The sequence below is a fragment of the Coturnix japonica genome, chromosome 14 (genome assembly GCF_001577835.2).
Source record: "Coturnix japonica isolate 7356 chromosome 14, Coturnix japonica 2.1, whole genome shotgun sequence".
NCBI classification, from domain to species: Eukaryota; Metazoa; Chordata; class Aves; order Galliformes; family Phasianidae; genus Coturnix; species Coturnix japonica.
The window spans coordinates 11446847-11465631 of NC_029529.1; the positions used below are offsets into that span (position 1 = coordinate 11446847).

The 18785-nt window shown below is 54.4% G+C and overlaps 1 protein-coding gene across 6 annotated transcripts in view; it reads left to right on the forward strand.

The window, feature by feature from the left end:
- Window positions 1-18396, forward strand: part of RAB11FIP3 (RAB11 family interacting protein 3) — a 40147-nt gene extending 21751 nt beyond the window's left edge. For 5 of the 6 annotated variants that reach the window (XM_015877191.2, XM_015877194.2, XM_015877197.2 and 2 more), the window contains 12 exons: window positions 1191-1378; window positions 3230-3403; window positions 6572-6706; window positions 8941-8976; window positions 11217-11310; window positions 12072-12175; window positions 13097-13237; window positions 13889-13970; window positions 14810-14947; window positions 15320-15475; window positions 15864-16004; window positions 16468-18396. In XM_015877191.2, the coding sequence (XP_015732677.1) occupies window positions 1191-1378; window positions 3230-3403; window positions 6572-6706; window positions 8941-8976; window positions 11217-11310; window positions 12072-12175; window positions 13097-13237; window positions 13889-13970; window positions 14810-14947; window positions 15320-15475; window positions 15864-16004; window positions 16468-16581 (1503 nt within the window). In that variant the 3' untranslated portion in view covers window positions 16582-18396. The remainder of the gene's footprint in view (window positions 1-1190; window positions 1379-3229; window positions 3404-6571; window positions 6707-8940; window positions 8977-11216; window positions 11311-12071; window positions 12176-13096; window positions 13238-13888; window positions 13971-14809; window positions 14948-15319; window positions 15476-15863; window positions 16005-16467) is intronic. The other variant, XM_015877192.2, reaches the window with a different exon arrangement.
- Window positions 18397-18785: the final 389 nt, after the last annotated feature.

Genomic DNA, 18785 nt, shown 5'->3' on the forward strand with positions numbered 1-18785 from the left:
ACGTCCCCTATGCCAAACCCTGGCTGCTTCTGCAGACTGCTGTTGGTTTTCTCTATCCCTGCTGGGGATGCTGCTGTGCTGGAGCTTGCAGGGACGGCCCCGACTTCTGCTGGCGGTGACTTTGGACTCAGTTTCTGCACAGGTTGATGTCATGTTTACCTTCGGGGCGGTGTCTGGGGGCTGCCTGTAGTCTGTCTGTGCTGGCACCTCCTGCTGACGCTGCAGGGCTGGGCAGGGCTCGTCCCCGTGCAGAGCATGCAGCTGCTGTGTGGGGTTTGTTCTCCTAACACAGTGCCCGTGTGCTCCTTCCAGCTGCCAGCTTTGTGTAATGCAAGGCTTTGAGATACACCATTTTCTTGCAAGTGCTTTGCAAACAGCCCCAGAAGCTTCTGCGTGTGCTACGTGGCCGAGGAGCTTGTTCTAGCATCTGGAATGCTGCTACATAGACCTCAGGTGGCCCATATTCCTCCCTTTGCCACCCATCCTGCAGCTGTAGGACACCGGGTGGCAGCGCACAACTGCAGCTCTGCACCAGCATTGCTGGATCCCATGTGCCCAAAACCCCAGAGACACAAAGAGTTGATTGGTCCTGAAACCACCTGGGGAAACTCCTGAGAAGCCAGGAAATGGAATCCCTAAGGAAGAGCTTCTGCTGCAGAGTGTTCCCTCCTGAATGTCTGGGTGCTCCCAAGCATGTGGATGCAGCATCTCTTGTGTTTGGGGAACTGACCTGCCCCCCATAAACAGCCAAAGTGTGTCCTGAACAGACAGGGCAGTAGTGCTGCCTTTGCAGTTTAGAGGCTGACATAGAGGTTTACAAAAGAATTCTTGTTTCTATGGAAGGGTGGAAAGTGCCCTCATATGGCTGCAGTGGGAAAGAAGTGTTCTCAGGGCTGCCTGGTGGCTTGGCACGGTGGGTCTTGGTAGGGAATTCAGGTGGTGTCCTCTTAAAAATAGAGTGGGTGAAAGAAACAGTGATGGCAGCTGCTGGGTATGGGTGGTGGGCTGCCCTGGGTGTGGGTAATGGGCAGCTCTGGGTAGGAGTGATGGGCAGCCCTAAGCACGGGTGATGAGCCACCCTGGGTACGGGTGATGGGCTGCCCTTAGCACACTTTGTCCCACTCCGCAATGAAATGACACGGTTTGAACATCTTACAAGATGTCTTTTTTCCTCTTGTGTCCTGCCACAGGCAAATGAGGTGACCGACAGCGCGTACATGGGCTCAGAGAGCACCTACAGCGAGTGTGAAACCTTCACAGATGAGGACACCAGCACGCTGGTGCACCACGAGATGCACGACGAGGTGGAGACCGACAGCGCCATCGACTCCACTGTGCACTCAGAGTTCACAGATGCCATCGAGGAGCAGGAGCACGGGTCAGTGGGCTGCAATGGGGTGAAGGGGGGGTAGATGAGGGCTGGGGGTGATGCAGCTGAGGACCGAGTGGGCTGGCTCTGTCTTGCTGGAACTGGTTGGTGTGCTCAGAGCATTTGTAGCTTCACGCAGGACCGAAAATAGCTCTTCTTTAGGAATAATAATGAGGCTGCACCGTGTGTAGGCTGTTTTGGAGCTCGGCCTGGCAATCTCTTTGAGCTAATTGTAGCTTGCCTTGGGAGAACTTCTGTACCCTCATTAGCATCTCTAACTTCTAAAATAAGTTCCCTACACACCTGAAATACCCGCAGTTTTTCATCTATCGCTTAAGCCAGCAACGCAACGTGTAATTTTGAAGCCAGGAGGGGAACTCGCCGTATTCTTGTTTCTCCCAAACACGTGTGTGCCCTTTGATGTGCAGCCTCCTCCTGTAACAACGTGCTTCCAACCTGCGCCCGGAGCGCAGCGCTGGGAGCTGATGGCTCCTGCCCTGCTATCTGATGCTTTGCCTGGGCACTCCTAGATGTGTGGGGAGAGCGGGTTTGGGGGTGTGACTGGGCTGCTTTGGGGGGGTCATGGAGCCGTAGAATGACTTGGGTTGGAAGGGACCTAAAGGGTCCTCAGGCTCCAACCCCCCTGCTGCAGGCAGGGCCACCAACCTCCACTTTTAATACTAGACCAGGCTGCCCAGGGCCTCATCCAAACTGGCCCTAAGCACCTCCCTGCTAACAGAAAGCTCACCTCACCCTGCTAACAGCACTGAAACCCCCAGAGCTGTCAGCACAGGCTTTTGGGGACTGAAAGCATGGCATCCAGGCATGGTGCTTTAGGAGGTACTTTGAGCTTTTTAGAAGCAAAGGGCTCTTTGTGTCTTCCCTCCCACCCCAAAAGCCCGATGTGAGGACATGCTGGCTGCTGGGGCTCAAAGGGTGCAGGCTTGGTGGAGGTGTGCGGATCAGGGCGATGGGATTAGCTGCCTGCACACTGCTCAGCTCAGCTCAGCAGCAGCTAAGTCGGGCTGTAAGTGGGTTCTGAGCTCCCCGGCCCCGATCACAGCAGCCACCCAGGGGCCATGGCAGCCTGCGTGCGCCTTCCCTGCCTCCAGTTCGCCTGCCTGTAAGTATAACCCGCTGCGTTTGGGGTTAGGTTTTGTTGTTGAGGCTTTCTTGCTCCTCCCAGCATTGGCCTTGAGAAGGCTGGGTGACCCCTGGATGCTCTGAGCGGTGGCTGAGGTGTGGGCAGGCTCCAGGTACCCACAAGTTCAAGGCAAAAGCGCATTTGAATGTATTGCAGCTTCTGGGTCAGAGATTGGAAGGCTTGAGGTTGTTGCCACGATGCTGGTGCATCCCAGAGGTGTGGGTGAGCTCCCCTCACTGTGCTATTGCCCAGAGCAGCCCTGGCTGATCAGATCCTGCCCCTGGAAGGTGCTTGGCAAACCACAGCCCCGTGCTGTGGAGCTGGGCTTGGCTCTCGCTTCTTAGTTTAAAATAAATATAAAAATTCCACCCCTGCCTTCTATTCCTGGAGCAGTTTCTGCTGCTTGCTGGGCCTGCTGGGCGCCTCCTTCTGCTCCCCACTGGGGCAGTGGCGTAGGGTGAAAAATCAGCTTTGGAAGTAATCCAGTCTTTCCTCCTTCTTTAGCAATGAATTTGAGGGAGGAAGGTGGTCCTGCCCCCCTCCCAGCACATAGCTGTGCTCGTGGGCATGTGGCTTGCTTTCCAGCTTGCTTCTTGCTAATCCTCCCCTGCATTTTGCCCCAGTGATTTTCAAATCTCTGCAGCTATGGGCAGGGAAACCCTTAGGGGGCAGTTACATGTGGTCACCCCGTGACACCCATCTCTCTGTCCCCACAGATCTCATCCACATGACCTGCCCCTGGGCTCGGATCTCAGCCACTCCATCGTTACGGTCATTAGCGGAGAGGAGCACTTCGAGGATTATGGAGAAGGGAATGAAGCAGATTTGTTCTCGGACAGCTTGTGTAATGGGGAAAGCAGCTTTAGCAGCTCCTCGTTCCTCTCCCCCAGGTAATGCTCAATGCAGTGCTGGCCGCGTTGTCACGGGTTTTGCTTGCATAGCATCTCCACCCGGGCTCTGTGTTTGGGTTTGCACACAACTTGGCCTGCAAGAGCAGAGCCTGGATATAAGGGGATAACCAGCATCGAGCCAGGAGCTGCCTCCCTCCATCCTTACCCTGCACAGTTCCCATCCTCCCAGCAGAAGCAACGATGTCCAGCAGCATTGGAGGAGCACTTCGGAGCCTAGGACAACCCCACATTCCCTTTGCTGTCTTGATGTGGCTCCTCTCAGAACTTTCTGGTAGAATAAAGCAGGCAGCCTCACTGCTTTAGCCCTGACCCTGTTGGATGACAGCTTTTTGTTTGTGTTTTTGCTACACCTACATTTTTGGCTTTGATACACTGGATTTGCACCAGCCTGAGATCTGTGGGGCAGGAAGGAGGCTGCAGTGTTTCCTTGCTTTTTCCCTATGGGATGATGTGTGTGTGACTCTGCACAGCAGTATAGATCTGTCACAGCTTCTTATCTTCTCCTCTTTGCTTGCATTCTGTCAGATTCCTAAAGGCCTTTGTAGTTGTTGGAGCAGTTCTGGCTGCAGGGGGCTGCTGCTGTCAGCACTTTGCTGCAGACCAGGGCTAACTTTAATGTTTCAGCAGCAGTTTTGAAGATGTGAACTAAACCTGCAAGAGAGGTTTTGCTGTAAAGCTCTACCCATTGCTTTGGGAAACTCCTTGGTGAGTGTGCCCTGCTGGGGAAGGGGCACTTTGCTCACCCCACGTCTTGGCCCTGTGCAGAGTCACCTGGGTGCAGCTCTCCATGCTGGTGCCACACATGGGAAGTGCTCTCAGCTAAAAGCCAGCCTTGGTGTTCCTCCTGAGTTCCTCCCTGAGTGTGGGCCTCCAACCTGCTCCAAAAGCCTCCTGGCAACAAAATACTCCGGTCGTTCTGCATTCAGTTCAGCTTTTTCTTTAATACCAGTCCTGAGCTCCGGGTTACTGTCCCATGCTGCTCCCTTTGGATCTCACCTCTGCAGCATCTCTGCTGTCTGTGTTGGGGTCTGGGAGCACACAGCCCCACGGCTCTCATTGCTTTTAGCTGGGGAGTGCTGGAAAAACAGACTGCAGACAAAGCCCTGCAGAACCTCAGGGGTAAAGAATGCTGTTCTGTTTGAAAGGGAGAATTTCCGCATGCCTTTCAGGTCTGGCTCTTACCTGGGATTATTGTTGCGTGCAGGAAGGTCCTTAGCTGGTGTGTCTTTAAGAACGTGCTGTTTTTCTGAGCAAAGCCCTGCCTACCACGTGCATTTACACACAGTGCAACCTTACAAAGAGCTGCAGGACGCTGCTGGCTCCGACTGAACCCTTTTTTTGTGGCTGAGGTTTGAATGCGAGGTTCATCATGGCTCATAAATAGCCACATGACCATGCGTCACCTCCACGTTACAGGAGCATCAGGTGGGAATAATGTTGATTTTCCTGCATACAGAATCAAAGTGGGGTTGGAAGGGACCTGAAGACCATGGAGTCCAACCCCCTGCTAAAGCAGGATCCCTACAGTCATTCGCTCAGGTAGGCATCCAGGTCAACCTCAAATGTCTCCATAAGATCTTCACAGGAAGGTTAACATGAGAACCAAGAGCCTGCAGGGAGCACTGCAGGGTACTGAATTTTCCTGCTTAGTCCTTACGTGTGTGCTTATGGGTTGTCATCCATCCAGACAGCAAAGCTCTCAGCATCGCTCAATAGGAATGGATGGCAGTGGGAAGCCCAAGCCCCTCACACACCAACAGGCTGCCTGGCTGAGAGCAGTGCTGCTCCCTGGGATGGAGGAAGGAGGCAGCAGGGCTGGGGGGGTGGCAGCGTGCCCACAGTGCTGGGTGGGGATGCCCTGAGGTGAGCTGCGGTTGAGCTCTCACCCACTCACCTGGCAGAGAACCAACGCAGCCAGGGGCCAGGTATATCTTCACGCAGTGAATACCTCTGGATTCTCCTAGGGCTTCTTGTCTAATGGCTTTCCCCGCCTTGATTAATGCTCGTTAAGAAGTGGGCGAAGCGAGGACACGCTGAGCAGAGCTCATGTGTGGCTGAGCAATGGGGCACATCCCAGAGCAGGGCACATCGCTCCTCCTGGGTACCACAAAGCTGCTTCCAGCTTCAACCCCGTGCAAAGCCTGAGCAGCTGAAAGCACTGCTGGTGGATGGAGGTTTTTACCCTGAGATCAATCCTGCCCTAGAGCTTAGGGGGGTGTTTTTCTGTGTTACTGCAGGAATGGGGAGAGAGGAGGGAGGCAGCATGTCCTGTGTCTGGTTGCCTGCTCTAGGAAACACCAGGAGCACTGTATGGGTGGCACAATCCTGAGGCCTGGCCCTGGGGTGGCTGGGCACTGCACCTCACTGCTGCCTGGCACAGGGAGACCCTCCTGGGCTTCTTCAGCATCTCCTGGGTCAGGGCTTCCCAGCGTGGATCTGTGTCACGGTGCCCTTTCCAGACATCTGTTGTTTTTAAGCTTGCTCGTGTTTGCTCACACCTTTACCTGTCTTTCTTATTGAACTGCTTTGTTTTTTCACTATTAACCTTTCTTTGATTCGAGTCTGTGGCTTCCAGAAGCATGTTTTCATGCAGGAAAATGGCATGCGTGTGGCCCTAAAGGGACGCCAACCCCATGCTGCTCAGAACCCCTTGGCCAAACTCCCTCTTGCCCAAGCTGTGCCAGGTAGGAGAGCGGCTCCCTGCTTTGCCAGGGGTCGGTGGACATCTCAGCAGCTTGTTGTCCATGTGAGCAGCTGAAAACAAAGAAGCTGATCAGACCCATTAGCTCCAAAGGTGATTTGTTTGCACACCTTTATATCTCTTTGCCAAATGATGAGGCAAAGCTGCTGCCCGTGCACTTTGCTCTGTAGGTTGATTCACCACCACTGTTTTATGAGCATATCTTCAAAGGGAGAAGTTCTTAGACATGAAAATCTGACCCTGCTCTGCACTGCTGACAGCGGGGCAGCACAGCTGCTTTGTTTCTAGATTGTCCCACTGGGAAACAGGGCAACCAACCAACCTCATGCCAAAACCTCCCCTGCCCAGAGCTGCCCCCTTTCCATATAACTCAGCTTGTGGAAGCCACAGACAAAATCAGACTGCTCTGTTCTGTCCTGTTAAAATGCCACTTGTGATTTCTCTAGCACCAATCCGCTCGCTGCGAAACTGCACAGCATTATCGCAGATGAAGCATTTGAGTTTTACTGTAGCCAGTGCCACAAACAAATCAACCGCCTTGAGGATCTTTCCGCTCGCCTGAATGATCTTGAAATGAATAGGTAATTGGTCCTGTGCGTGGCAATTTCAATGGTGGGGGATGATGCTCTGGAAGGGAAGATTCTCCTTGTCTTGCAAAGCTTTCCTCTGCTGCTGTTGGGCTCGATTCCTGTTTGCAAAAAGGTTTGGGTTTCAGTGAGGGTGGTGGAGCTTGCAAAAGCATCACGGCGGATGGGCCTTTAATCTGAGCCCTGGGAGCCAACAGGCAATGGGAATCTTCCACTCTGCTCGGCCTCGTGCATGTGTCCCATACAGCATCCAGTGGTTTCACACTCCGCCATGCTCTGAGCAGTGCTGTCCTTACATGGGAACCTGCAGCACTTGGCTGTGGTGTTTCTGCCACCACAGCAGTGATGGTCACAGCCCGTCCTCCCATGGCAGCAGCCCCCCAACCCCTCCCAGACCAGCTCTCTGACCTGGGGGATCTCCTGGAGACACTTTACAGCCATAGGAACTGCTTGCACCCACTTGTTTCACTTGCACCCAGCACTGCCAGTGTAAAGGTAGGATAAATGTCAGAGCCTTTGTGGGGAGCTGTGTTTGTGAATGCAGCTGTTAGGGTCAGCCAGCTGATTTGGTGAGTGGGGGAGATAGCTGCTTTGATTCCATGGCTCAGATGTGGTTGCAGCCCATTGGGGGGAAGGAGGGATGATGGTGCTGATGGAGATAATGGCTCTGCTCACACCCAGGGTGCTCCTTCAAGCCCAGGTTCTGGCCATGCTTGTGGTCTGTCTGTCCTGCTGGGCCATAGCTTGGGGGGGGAGCTGGAAAACAAATGGGAGCTTGGCCTTGTCTTCCTTAGCAGTAAGAGTAATTCTGTCCCCTGCTCTTTCTCAGGCACGTGGCTGCCTTTGCTGTTGGGATCCTCCGTGGGGCAGCCCTGGGGGTGGTGATGGGGCTGAGGTTGTGCAGCCATTAAGGAGAGTGCTGGGTTTCCCTGGATGCACCAGCAGCTCCTCTCCATTCTGGGTATCATCCCTGCAAAGCTGAAATGCCACCTCTGTGATGGGGTCCTGTGGTGTCTGATGGAATTGCACAGGTTTTGCTTCAGCATGTGCTTTCATGGCACAAATGTCTGGCTCCATTGGTTGGGGGAGAGGGATCTGCTGCTGTTGCTGGATTGCAGCAGAGGGGGTAAGTGGATGCAAAGTCATGCAAATATGGCCTACAAGAAGAGCTGGAAGCCACAGAAGGAGTTGGTGCTGTGATATGAGCACCTTAAAGCCACACCAGGCTCAGCAGGGCTGGCAGAGCTGTGGATGGGGCAGTTTGGAGAGCTGTGCTTTGTTTTAGTGCCCTTGAAGTAGAGTTTGCACATCTCATCCTCTCCCAGGAGAGCCGCAGGTGCCGGCTCTGCTTTCCATGCAGAGGAAAATATTCCTCCTCCCCACAGCATGGGCTGTATGTTCCTCCTTCGAAGAACTGGTGTCATTGCAGCAGCTCTGGGTGGGACTCAGCTCCCAGCTGACTTTTATTGTTGTTCTTTGAGCTGAGCTCAGCGCCAGGGAATGCAGCCGAGTGGAGCTGTTGGCTGTCACCGTGCAGTGCTGAGTTGCCACCACTATTGTGTCCTGGTGGCATCCATTGGAAAGCAGCACAGGTTTTGCCAGCATGTAGCTGCAGCCGAGGGAGCATCTGGCCAGGAGTTGTTGCTGGATGAGGCAGCAGGGATGTGGCTGCTTGTGCTGTCATGGTGCTCTGTATCATGGATGGGGGGTTGTGCACAGCACCATGCGGCTGCAACCCATCGGTGATCCGAGCAAGGAGAGATCGTCCCAGTCCTTGGTGTCATAGGGTCTGTGCTTAAAATCCATTATCAACAGCTCCTGCAGTCCTGGCTGCAGTTCTTTGGTGATCCAGAGCCAAATACAGCTCAGCAGGGGTATAGCAAGCAGCACAAAGTGCACAAATGGATGGAGATGTGGGGGTGCGTGGCACAGCCGGGGGGGGTCATAGGGGGACACGGGGTGCTGGAGCTCCACAGTGCTGGCAGAGCCCCACTGAGCTCACTGCTATTCTTAGCCCCCTTCCTTGGGGATCAACTTTCAGGGCTGGGACCAGCCGTGTTTGATCGGGTTGGTTATCCCAGCAGTGCTAATTGTGAGGGTCGTGGGGCTGCGTGGCCGTGCATGTCGCAGGGCTGAAGGACGTGCCCTGAGTGCCTGCAGTTTCCTGTTTCCCTCGCTGTCCACTGTCAGCTTTCCTAACTCTTTCCTGTTATTTGTTGGTTTTGCAGTCCGAATAAAAGACTCTCCAGCAAGAAGGTGGCAAGGTAAGCTTGTGCTTGGGTTACCACTGCCGTGGGAAGGGTGCCTGTGCTGCCTGTCAGCATGAGTTTGCAACGTCTTCTGGACACCTTGGGGGAAAATGGCTCTCATTACGAGTTGTTTTCTATTAGCCCTTCAGAATTGGAGGTTGCTCCCTTGTGCTGGCGGTTGGAGGTGGCTGCCAGCTTGATTTCTCCCAGGACAGAAGGAGGGGTTGGGCTTTTCCCTCCTGCTCAGAGCAGCCCATGGGGCTTGGCTTGCGGGTCAGGTCAGGGTGAGTTCTGGGGGCAGCCACAGGTAGCCCTCCTGTTACATTGCTTTTTCTGCCCTGTGGGACTGTCCTAAGGCTTGTTCATGTACCAGCTGCCCTTGCCTGGTGGGTGTTTTTATCTCAGATTGCCCAGGAAAGGCAGCACTTTGCTCCGGGGTCCGTCCTGTCTCCATGCACCCCTCTCTCCTCTGCTGGCTGCACCGTCTTCCCATGTCCTGCTTTTATTCACAAGGTGACCCTTCTCTGTCCTGTCCTGCTTGGGAGGAACGCTGCCCTCCAAAGTCTTTGCCTTTCCCTTTGCCCTTTTCCAAGCAGGGGGTGGGCACTGCAGAAGTCACAATGCTCCCTCTAAACACACAGACTCCAGCAGCCCCGTGCTCCAGTGCATGGTGTGCAGCAATCCAAGCATTCAGGAGCTGCCCTAAACCTCATCATCTCGCCCTGCCCTTCCCAATTTTTCCTGTGATCAGCAAATCTGTCCTCCTGGAAAGGAAGCGAGGCTTTGATATTAAATTTCCTCCTTCCACTTGTCTCACTTTGGAGACCTTTGTTAAAAACACGGGCAGGAAAGAAGGCAGAAGGGAGCAGGCTGTCCCATGCTTCCTGTATCAGGATCACCTTCTGTCCCCTGCCTGGCAGAGCAGAGGGCAGGATTCAAGTTAACCCCATGGGGAGCCCTGCATGGTAACCACAAAGAAGAGCCAGCTCCTTCAGATCAGCCAAAACTCTTTGTTGCAGGTCGTATAATTACAGCGTAATGTTTGCTTATGGGAAGTAGGTTTTATTTTGGTCAGGGCTCTTTCCATGACTTTTGTTCCCTGTGTTTTGCTTGTGCCAAGAAATCTCTGCTGCTCGGGCCCTGTTGTGCTTGGCACGATTTAAATGACAAATGTGCCCAAGACTTCAGAATCTAAATATGTAGCCAGGGCAAGGAAGCAAAACAAGGCTGGTACTCAGCTGTGGTCTCTTCAGTAAATGCCAGCCACGCTTCATGAATATTTGCATGAGCATATTGTGTAGCAGGGTGAGTTTCAGAGCCCAGATGACATAATCAGTGGATAATTTAGGTTTGAAGAGACCTCTTGCTCTCCTCCTGCTTGAAGCAGCGCTGGTTTCAAAGCCTGGCCAGCCTGTCTGGGTCCCAGAGGGACAGCAGAGATCCATGGGATGGGGGTGGGAGGGCAGGGAAACACCCACTGCCCTTTATAGGGAGGGAAGGGGACTGCCCAAACCGTGGGCATGTGTCACTTAACCTGAGCTGACCCCACTGCTGGCAGACCCTGTGTGTGTGTGTGAGCCCTGCGGGTACCAGGCTCTGACCCCACATTGCAATGGGAACAGCCGTGCTTTGCTCCAGGCAGCATCCTGGGTCCATAGGGCTGCACTACAACAACCAGCTCTGCTGGTGCCACACAGCGATGGAGTTAATTGCAGTGGTGGCACAATTAGCACCAATCAGAGCTGGGCAGTGTCCTTAGGTGCATACAGAGCTGTGACCACCAATGTCGCAAGGCCTGGCTAATGATTAGCTTGCTCTCATCTGTGGCTCAGCTGAGATGGTTGTTTCCCAACAAGCTCAGGGTTCTGTTTCTCTTCCCATCCACTGCCCCCAGCAGTTCACTTTATCAGTGGCAAGGGCAGAGTACTCCGTCCTTTGGTGGATGACACATGTTCTTAAAGAGAGAAAGTGAAAAGCGGGGGCTCTTATCTCCTATTCCAAAGACCGAGTGCAGATGATCGCAGTGTGAAGTCCCTGCAGCATGTGTCCACGTCTGCACGCTGCTGCTGGGGCTCTGGTAAGAGGCTGCCTGATGAGGAGCAGTGCTCTGCCAGCACCAGGGAAGGAGGTGGCAGCTGGGGGGGAGGGAGAGGGGCTGCATCGTGTGGGTGTTGTCAGCTGGAGTCGCTCTGCCTGCCTATGATGGCCCTGATGGTCGCCCTGCTGTGGGTTGGGGTGGCTTTGCTGTGTTACAGACAGCTGCACCAGACCAGCACTTTGTCTGGAGGGGCGATGGAGGAGTCCTACCGGGACACGTTGGAGTGCACAGAAGAGGACATCACGGACAAGGTAGGAGCAAGGCTGTGTGTGCCCAAATGGCACTCATCGGTGGCATGAAGGGCTTTGGGATGGATGGGCCAGGGCTGGGCTGAAGCTTCTCTTACTGCTTTGAATGAGGAGGACATAACCTGGGTGCCCTCTGTCCCTATGCAAAGAGCCCTGTCTCTGGGGTCAGCGTGCCACCTGCTTGCAGGTGACAGCATCTTCATGCTGGTCCTTGTGGGATGGTAAAGCAAGGAGGACCAGGAGGCTGTTGTTGAAGCACCCCTGGTTAAGAATAGCAAGGGGAAAGATGGAAAGTGAAAGATGAGTGAGCTCTGCCTTGAGTAAATGTTTGCTGCAGCCACAAAACTCCTTCAAAATGGCTTTTTTTTAGCTGTGCAGTCAGGAGCAGGGAGCTGTGTGGGAAAGGGAAGTGTATATGTGGCTGTTTGCAGCATCAATTGCCTGCTTCCCCAGCACAGCAGCACGGTGGCTCAGGTTCTGCTGATGTGCTGCTGGCTGCTTTGTTTGTGCATGGTTGTGGATGAGACCCAGCCGGGGTGCTTTGCTCTGGGCATTGCTGTAGCATCTTGTTATGAAGGAATGAAGCAGGGAGGCATGTTTCTACTTGGGACACATGGGAAACCAGGGCACTGTAAAGCATAGGACCTGAGCAAAAGCCTGGCTGCCATCCCCTTGTGGGTGGCTTCTGCTTTGAGGGGGGGTTGGGAGCAATGCTCTGCCTGTTGCTGGGGGTCTGTGCTGAGCTGTGCCTCTCTCCCACCCAGGTGGTCTTTCTGGAGAAGCGGGTGACGGAGCTGGAGAAGGACACGGCTGCCAATGGCGAGCAGCACAGCCGCCTCAAGCAGGAGAACCTGCAGCTGGTGCACAGGTAAAGGAGCTGGCCAGGCTCTCCTGCAGGATCATCAGGTTCCATGGGAGCTTTTTAGGGTCATGGGCAAATGCCCTGGACTCTCTCTGTGCAAATATTCTGCTCAGTTGAATGCAAATACGGAGCTCTGTGGGTATTTCCCTGTGTGCCCACCTCTCTGTGCGGCCCCAGGGGTTGGCTTGGGGGGCTGCAGGTTGGTGTCTCCTGGAGAGCTCTGCTCAGGTGGATGTGCAGCACAGTCTGTGCCTGCTCTGCCCTATCACAGCCCCAGCCCCGATGTTTTCAGCCCCCGCTGCAGCCCTGTGGATCCCACGGTAACTGATGGCTGCCCTCCCCGAGCTGGCAGGCTCCAGCAGCATATTTACACCCGCAGATAAACCCTCCAGGAGTTATCTATAGGGCTGTAAGGCTGTTAAGTAACAGCTGTGTCATGGAACCGAGCGATTCAAACAAAGGTTTCTCTAAGCCCTGATAAACTCTGCAGCGGAGGGGAATGTTTTCACTTTAGCAGCTTGGCCCAGAAGTGTCAGCCGGCTTTTAATCAAGCCTTGTACTCGCTGCTGGTTGAAGAATGGCTTTATCTGAGCCAAAGCGGCTGCATGAGGGACAGCCTGCAGCCTCCCAGCAAAGCAAACCCTGAGCAGCTCCCCCAGAGCAGGGCTGGGCTGCCCCTGGGTTTAGATGGCACAATCCAGCACTGAGAGCCACAGGTGTGCCATAAAGTGATTGCTGTGCTTTCACCCTCTTCCCCTCTCACTGGTCTCCTCCTTAAAAGGGGTTTGGATGCAACGCAGAGAGGGAGGAAAATGGGCAGAGATAGCACACAGCTTATTTTGTTCGGGGGTTTTATGGGCTGTCTTGCTTTGTTGCTGCACCTGGTGGAAGAAGTGAAGCCCTCATACACGTCTCTCTTCTCCGCAGAGCGAATGCTCTCGAGGAACAGCTGAAGGAGCAGGAGCTGAGGGCTGACCAAACACTCCTGGAGGAGATCAAGAAGCAGAGGGAGATGCTGAGCAAAATGGAGAGGGAGAAGAGCATCGAGATCGAAAACCTGCAGGCCAGGTGGGGCCGCGTGGTGGCAGGGCTCCAGGGCATGTGGGCAGGATTACCTCACATCAGTACAGGCCCTGAGGTTTGGCTGCTTCTCCTTCATCCTGAAATCAGGCCCCTCCACCAGCATGGCCTCACACTGTTTGGATTTCCCCGATACGGTTTCAGTTTAGCTCCTGCTCCCCATCCACATCTCTGCCCTGCAGCGAGTGAGTGCAGGTGGTGGTTGTTAGCACTTGCTCGCATGAAAGATCCGTGGAAGTCCGTTTGATGCTCAGATGTGACTCAGCTCTTGGAAGGAGGCAGGTGTCTGATCCTGCTCCCAAAAGCTGCCATGGTTGTTGAGCAGATGCAGGCAGGGAGGGAAGACGAGGGCTCAGCCCATGATGAAGGAGGGTTGGCAGGAGTGTGCCATGGCTGCAGGCTGCTCAGAGGCACAGAGGGGGGTACTGAGACAGAGTTAGACCTCATGCTGAGAAGGAAGAGCTGTCAGACAGTTGCTGACCTGACCAGGGAGCTCTGTGCAGCCTCTTGGCTTCCCAAGGAAAGAATAGCATGGGAGGTGGCCTCATTGATTGCATAGATTTGTTATTTGGGGGGATATATTTACCACCTTTCCAGGATGAGAGCTGCTGCACTTTCTGACAAGTCTTATTGTTGCAGGCTGCAGCAGCTGGATGATGAGAACAGCGAGCTGAGGTCTTGTGTCCCTTGTTTAAGAGCCAACATTGAGAGGCTCGAGGAGGTGAGAACGTGTGTATGTGTGTCCCAGAGCCTCTGCCCTCCCCACAGCTCACGGTGGGTCCAGCAGCACTGACAACACAGCCCGACCTCGGGGCAGTGCTTGGCAGGCAGGTTCACAGTGCCTGGCTGCAAACCTGGTGTTACAAACGTGGTGAGCCTGAGTTGGCAGCAAGCAGCTGGAGCAGCGGGTGGCCTGGCTGCAGGAAGGGACTCGTGCCCTCTGCTGGAGGCAGGTCTGCAGCCCTGCGGCTGCAGCAGGAAGGGTTTAGATCTGCTTCATGCCCAGACACACAGCTGTCACTGAATCCACGTGTTGAGTCTTCAGAATGCTGCGTTATCTCACAGACCCTCTCCCCATGCTGGGACCTGGAGGCTGCAGCCTGGCAGGACCCAATGAGAGCAATTACCCATGGAGAGGATGAGCTTGCAGGTCTCACTTCTGGCATGGAGGTTGCATTGTGGCTCTGTTGGAGCTTGTGGCGGATGTGAGATTAAAACTGATGTGAAACCAAACCTCTGCCCAGCTGGAGGCCCTGCAGCATTGCATTGAGCCCGCAGAGCACCGCCTGCCATGGCCAAGGCAGCATTGTCTTCATGCCCTGAGGCCTTGTAAGCATTGGATGGAGAGAACTGCTGTGTCCTGGTGGCATATGGGGCTTTTAGAAAGCCAAAGTCTTCCTCGCAGGCAGAATCAGGCCAGGAGCCTGGGGATGGGGTGGGTTGGTCATAGGGAAATGCTCAGTGTGGGGCTGTTGGCACCAGCAGGTGACAAACTTCACCCAGCACCTCTAGGCTGGGTGGCAGCAAGCCCTGCAGCCACTGCACTGTGTGTGCTTACAGGAGAAGCAGAAGCTGCTGGATGAGATTGAGGACCTCACTGTGCAGCTCACAGAGGAACAGGAGAACAAGAGGAAGATGGGGGACAAGCTGAGCCACGAGAGGCACCAGTTTCAGAAGGAGAAGGAGTCAACCCAGGAGGTGAGGAGTCAGGCTGCCCATTGCAGCCCTGCCTTGCCAAAATAAGGCAGTTTTGCAACTCTAGCTCCAGCAGCATCTCCAAAACCAATTTTTAGAGCTCCCAGCTGTCTGCGTGTCTGGGGGGCAAAAGCATGTCCCCCTCCCCAACTCCTTCCAGGTAGTTCCAGCTGGAGGTTCAAGCAGTGCTTGCCATCATGTCAGGAATGGAGTTTGGGGTCAGAGTGGAAACTGCTGTTGTTGTGGCATAATGTGGGGATTCACAGCACATCCCACTGCAGCAGGAGGGAGCTGCTCCCAGCCAGGAGACCACCAGTGTGTCCCACCAGCTGCAAATAGGGCCAGAACTCAGCTGTCCTCTTCCTTTTGCTGCAGCTCATTGAGGACCTCAGGAAGCAGCTCGAGCACTTGCAGCTCTTCAAACTGGAATGTGAGCAGCGGCGAGGCCGGAGCAGCAGCATGGGGCTGCAGGAGTACAACAGCAGGACAAGAGAGACGGAGCTGGAGCAGGAGATTAAGCAGCTTAAGCAGGTAGGTGAGGCTGGGAAGGGGAAAGAGTCTCTGCAATCGCTCTGCAATAAGAGATGCTGTTTCCCCTTTTGCCTGCCTCCTTGCTTGGTGGGGTTCTCCCTCCCACGAGCTGACGATGGATGCAGCATCCTGCTGCTTCTTGCTCCCCTGTGCAGGGACAGGGAAATTCAGATCCTTCCTCTGAAGTGCATTATGTGCATGCAGGATCCCTGTATGCTGCATCCCCTAGACCTGCCCCATGTTTCCAGAGGCTCTCCAGTCAGAGTCAGCAGAACATGTGCTGTTCCCAGTGCCTTGCCAAGCCCCTGCCTTCCCCAGCCACCCATTGGGGTTGGACAGGTGTGTTTGGGTTACCACGCAGCACCTGACATGTGGTTGTTGTGAACAGGATAACAGGAGCCTGAAGGAGCAGAACGATGAGCTGAACGGGCAGATCATCAACCTGAGCATCCAGGGAGCCAAGAACCTCTTCTCAGCCTCCTTCTCTGAATCCCTGGCGGCCGAGATCAGCTCAGTCTCCAGAGATGAGGTTTGTGCACAGTGAGCTGCTTCTTTCCAATCGTGTCTCCCTGGGGTACCTGGGGCTTCCCCTTCCCACCCAGCAAACAGGAGCCCATGTGGCCATGGCTGCAGCACAGCTCGCTCCCAAACCTCACCTGAAAGCTGTCATGAGACAGAACGCAATGATTTAAAGAGCATTTGGGACTTGCCCTAATTCATGGGAATAGGGGAAGCTGCTGCCTTCCAATTTGTGGCTTTGCTTTGCCTTCTCTTCCTGGGCTGGACCATCAGTCACATGTATGTGTGTGTGTGTGTGTGTGTCTGCCTGTCTGCAGCTGCATTTAAAGCCCAGCAGCTCGGACTGTCCTGGAAACCTCAGGTCCAGGGGTGGGGGTGAGCAGGGCTGTTGGCTGAGGGCATGGAGACACGGATCGGTGCCCTTTTCCCATCCCCAAACATTAATGACCACTTCTCCCTTCTCTCCCTCGCAGCTCATGGAAGCAATTCAAAAGCAAGAAGAGATCAACTTCCGCCTGCAGGACTACATTGACAGGATCATCGTGGCCATCATGGAGACCAACCCCTCCATCCTGGAAGTGAAGTAAAGGGCGGCCGAGAGCCGCAAGCTGCGCACTCTGCCATGGCTGTGGATTTGGTGCTCTGAGAGGAGGAAGAGGGACTCACAACGTCTTTGCTCTTGATGAAGGCACAAGGAAACGTCGCGTCGGATCGGTGCTGAATCAGCCGGCGCAGCAGCGGGGCAGAGCGCCAGCAGTGAGGCTCTGTTGTCTGACTCCGTTATTTTTTGCAACCCTTCTGGCTTCAAAGGGCGAAAGGGAACCTGGAGGAGAAATGGAGGCAACAGGCAACTGCGGGAAGGATTTGGGTCGGCCCCGCACGGGTGTGAGGAGGGATTCCTCTGAACTGCAGGGACCGGGATGGAGCAGGAACGTTTCCCCCCCCACTGCCCTGCCCAGCTTTGCCAAAGTGTCCATGACACACTCACTTACTGGGGCAGATCTGGGAAAGAGGGAAACACGTCCTGGACTTGTAGAATGATGATGATGATTATTATTATTTTTTAATTAACTTAATGCAAATGTCTTCATCCAGCTGGCGCAGTTAATCCTTGCCCTGCTGCTTTTGCTTGGGAACGGGTGGCGTGCACAGCTTCTCACTTGCTGGTGGCACGAAGAGGGGAGCGGCCATCCTCGGGACAGGGTGTGAGTGCAGTGTCACCCACCTCCTTATTTATTTCGCTGTCTGTGGCTCCAGGGAGGGACGCTGCTGTGGGGGTCCCATGGCAGAGCCGTCCCCTCCATCCTGCCTGCAGGGATTGGGGCAGAGGTTGTGGTGTGAGGGCTGAGCTCTGTGTGCTGTCCTGGCTGTCCCAGCACGGAGCGGGGCTCTGCCAGTGATGGCTGTTGTCCCAGAGGGAGAACCTGCTCCTCACGCTGTGCTGGGGAAGGGGTGGCTGCACTGAGCTCTGAGCACACAGCATCACCAATCCCTGTGCTGCAAGGGGCAGGAGGGCTCTGAACACAGTGCCAGCTGGCTGGGAAACAGACCATGCTCACAGTGGGCAGCTCATGGTGACCACAGCGAGGTGCACCCACGGGAGCAGCCACTCATCACACTGCCCCAGGATCTGGCACCTTTGCTGCTGCACCGGGCCCATGGAGCAGCTATTTCTGCTAACCAAGCTCCAGAAACATCAATACAGCCCAACAACAAGGGAGAAGCAGCCACCCCCTAAATGCTTCCGAGCGCATCGCTGTGTTATGGGTCAGCCAGGGGCTGTGCCTGCAGCTGAGCCCGGAGCCGCCGCCGTGTCCCAGCACTGTGGCCATCTGACACAGCCCTGCACCCAGCCTGGGGACGGAGCCACGTGGTGTACATTTATGGAGAAGCTTTGGGTGTAAATCAGTGTATACATGGAGAGGGAAATTTTTCTATCTTGTAGAGTAGGTATTTTTATAGAACGAAGGTCGATCATTTTTTTAACACTTTAAAGAAGAGAGAAATGTATCTGTGTATAACACAAAACCATATATATATATATATATATATGTGTATAAATATATAAATATTGGAGATCTGCCTTTCTCGACTTGGGGTCGTCGATCCCCAGTTCCTACAATCGTCTTTTTTTTCTCCTGTTGCTCACACAGAGGTACTGTAACTGTAAATAAGCACCAGGAAAAAGGTTTTAAGCAAACAAAGCACTGACTTGCACATTCACCATGCTTTAAAGCCCCTACGAAACAAACAAAAACAAATCCACACCGACCTGTCCTTCCCAATAAACCTTCCTCTCTCCCCGCCGGTATGTGAAGGAAAGTCCCACAAGGGTGAAAGCAGTATTGTCTTAAATGATGTATCGATTCTTGTCCCATTAAATGCTGTTACCATTCCTGTCATCGACCTTTCCTTGCTGTTGGCTTTAGGGTCTGTGGGGTGGGATGGGGGGAGCGGAGGGACTTCCAAAGCCAGCGCTGTCCTTGTCCCCTATGTTGTCCTGCTGCCCTATGGGGATGTGGGTGAGGACATGGAGTTCCCTTTACCTGCAGCCTGCTGGGTTGCTGTGTGAGCTCCTCCACCCACTCCACTGCCATAGAAATCCTACTCTTGGGCATGGAAATGCCCTAAAACCCTCTGCTGAGCTGTGCACATCTCTCTGCCTCCCCTGAGCCCCCATAAGCTGCCCCAAAGGGCTCCAAAACCCCCTCTGAATTGATGCAAACTGCTCCATCCCGCTCCTGGCTGCTCCAAAACCTCCCCGAGCATCCCTAAAGGGCCTGAGCAGCTC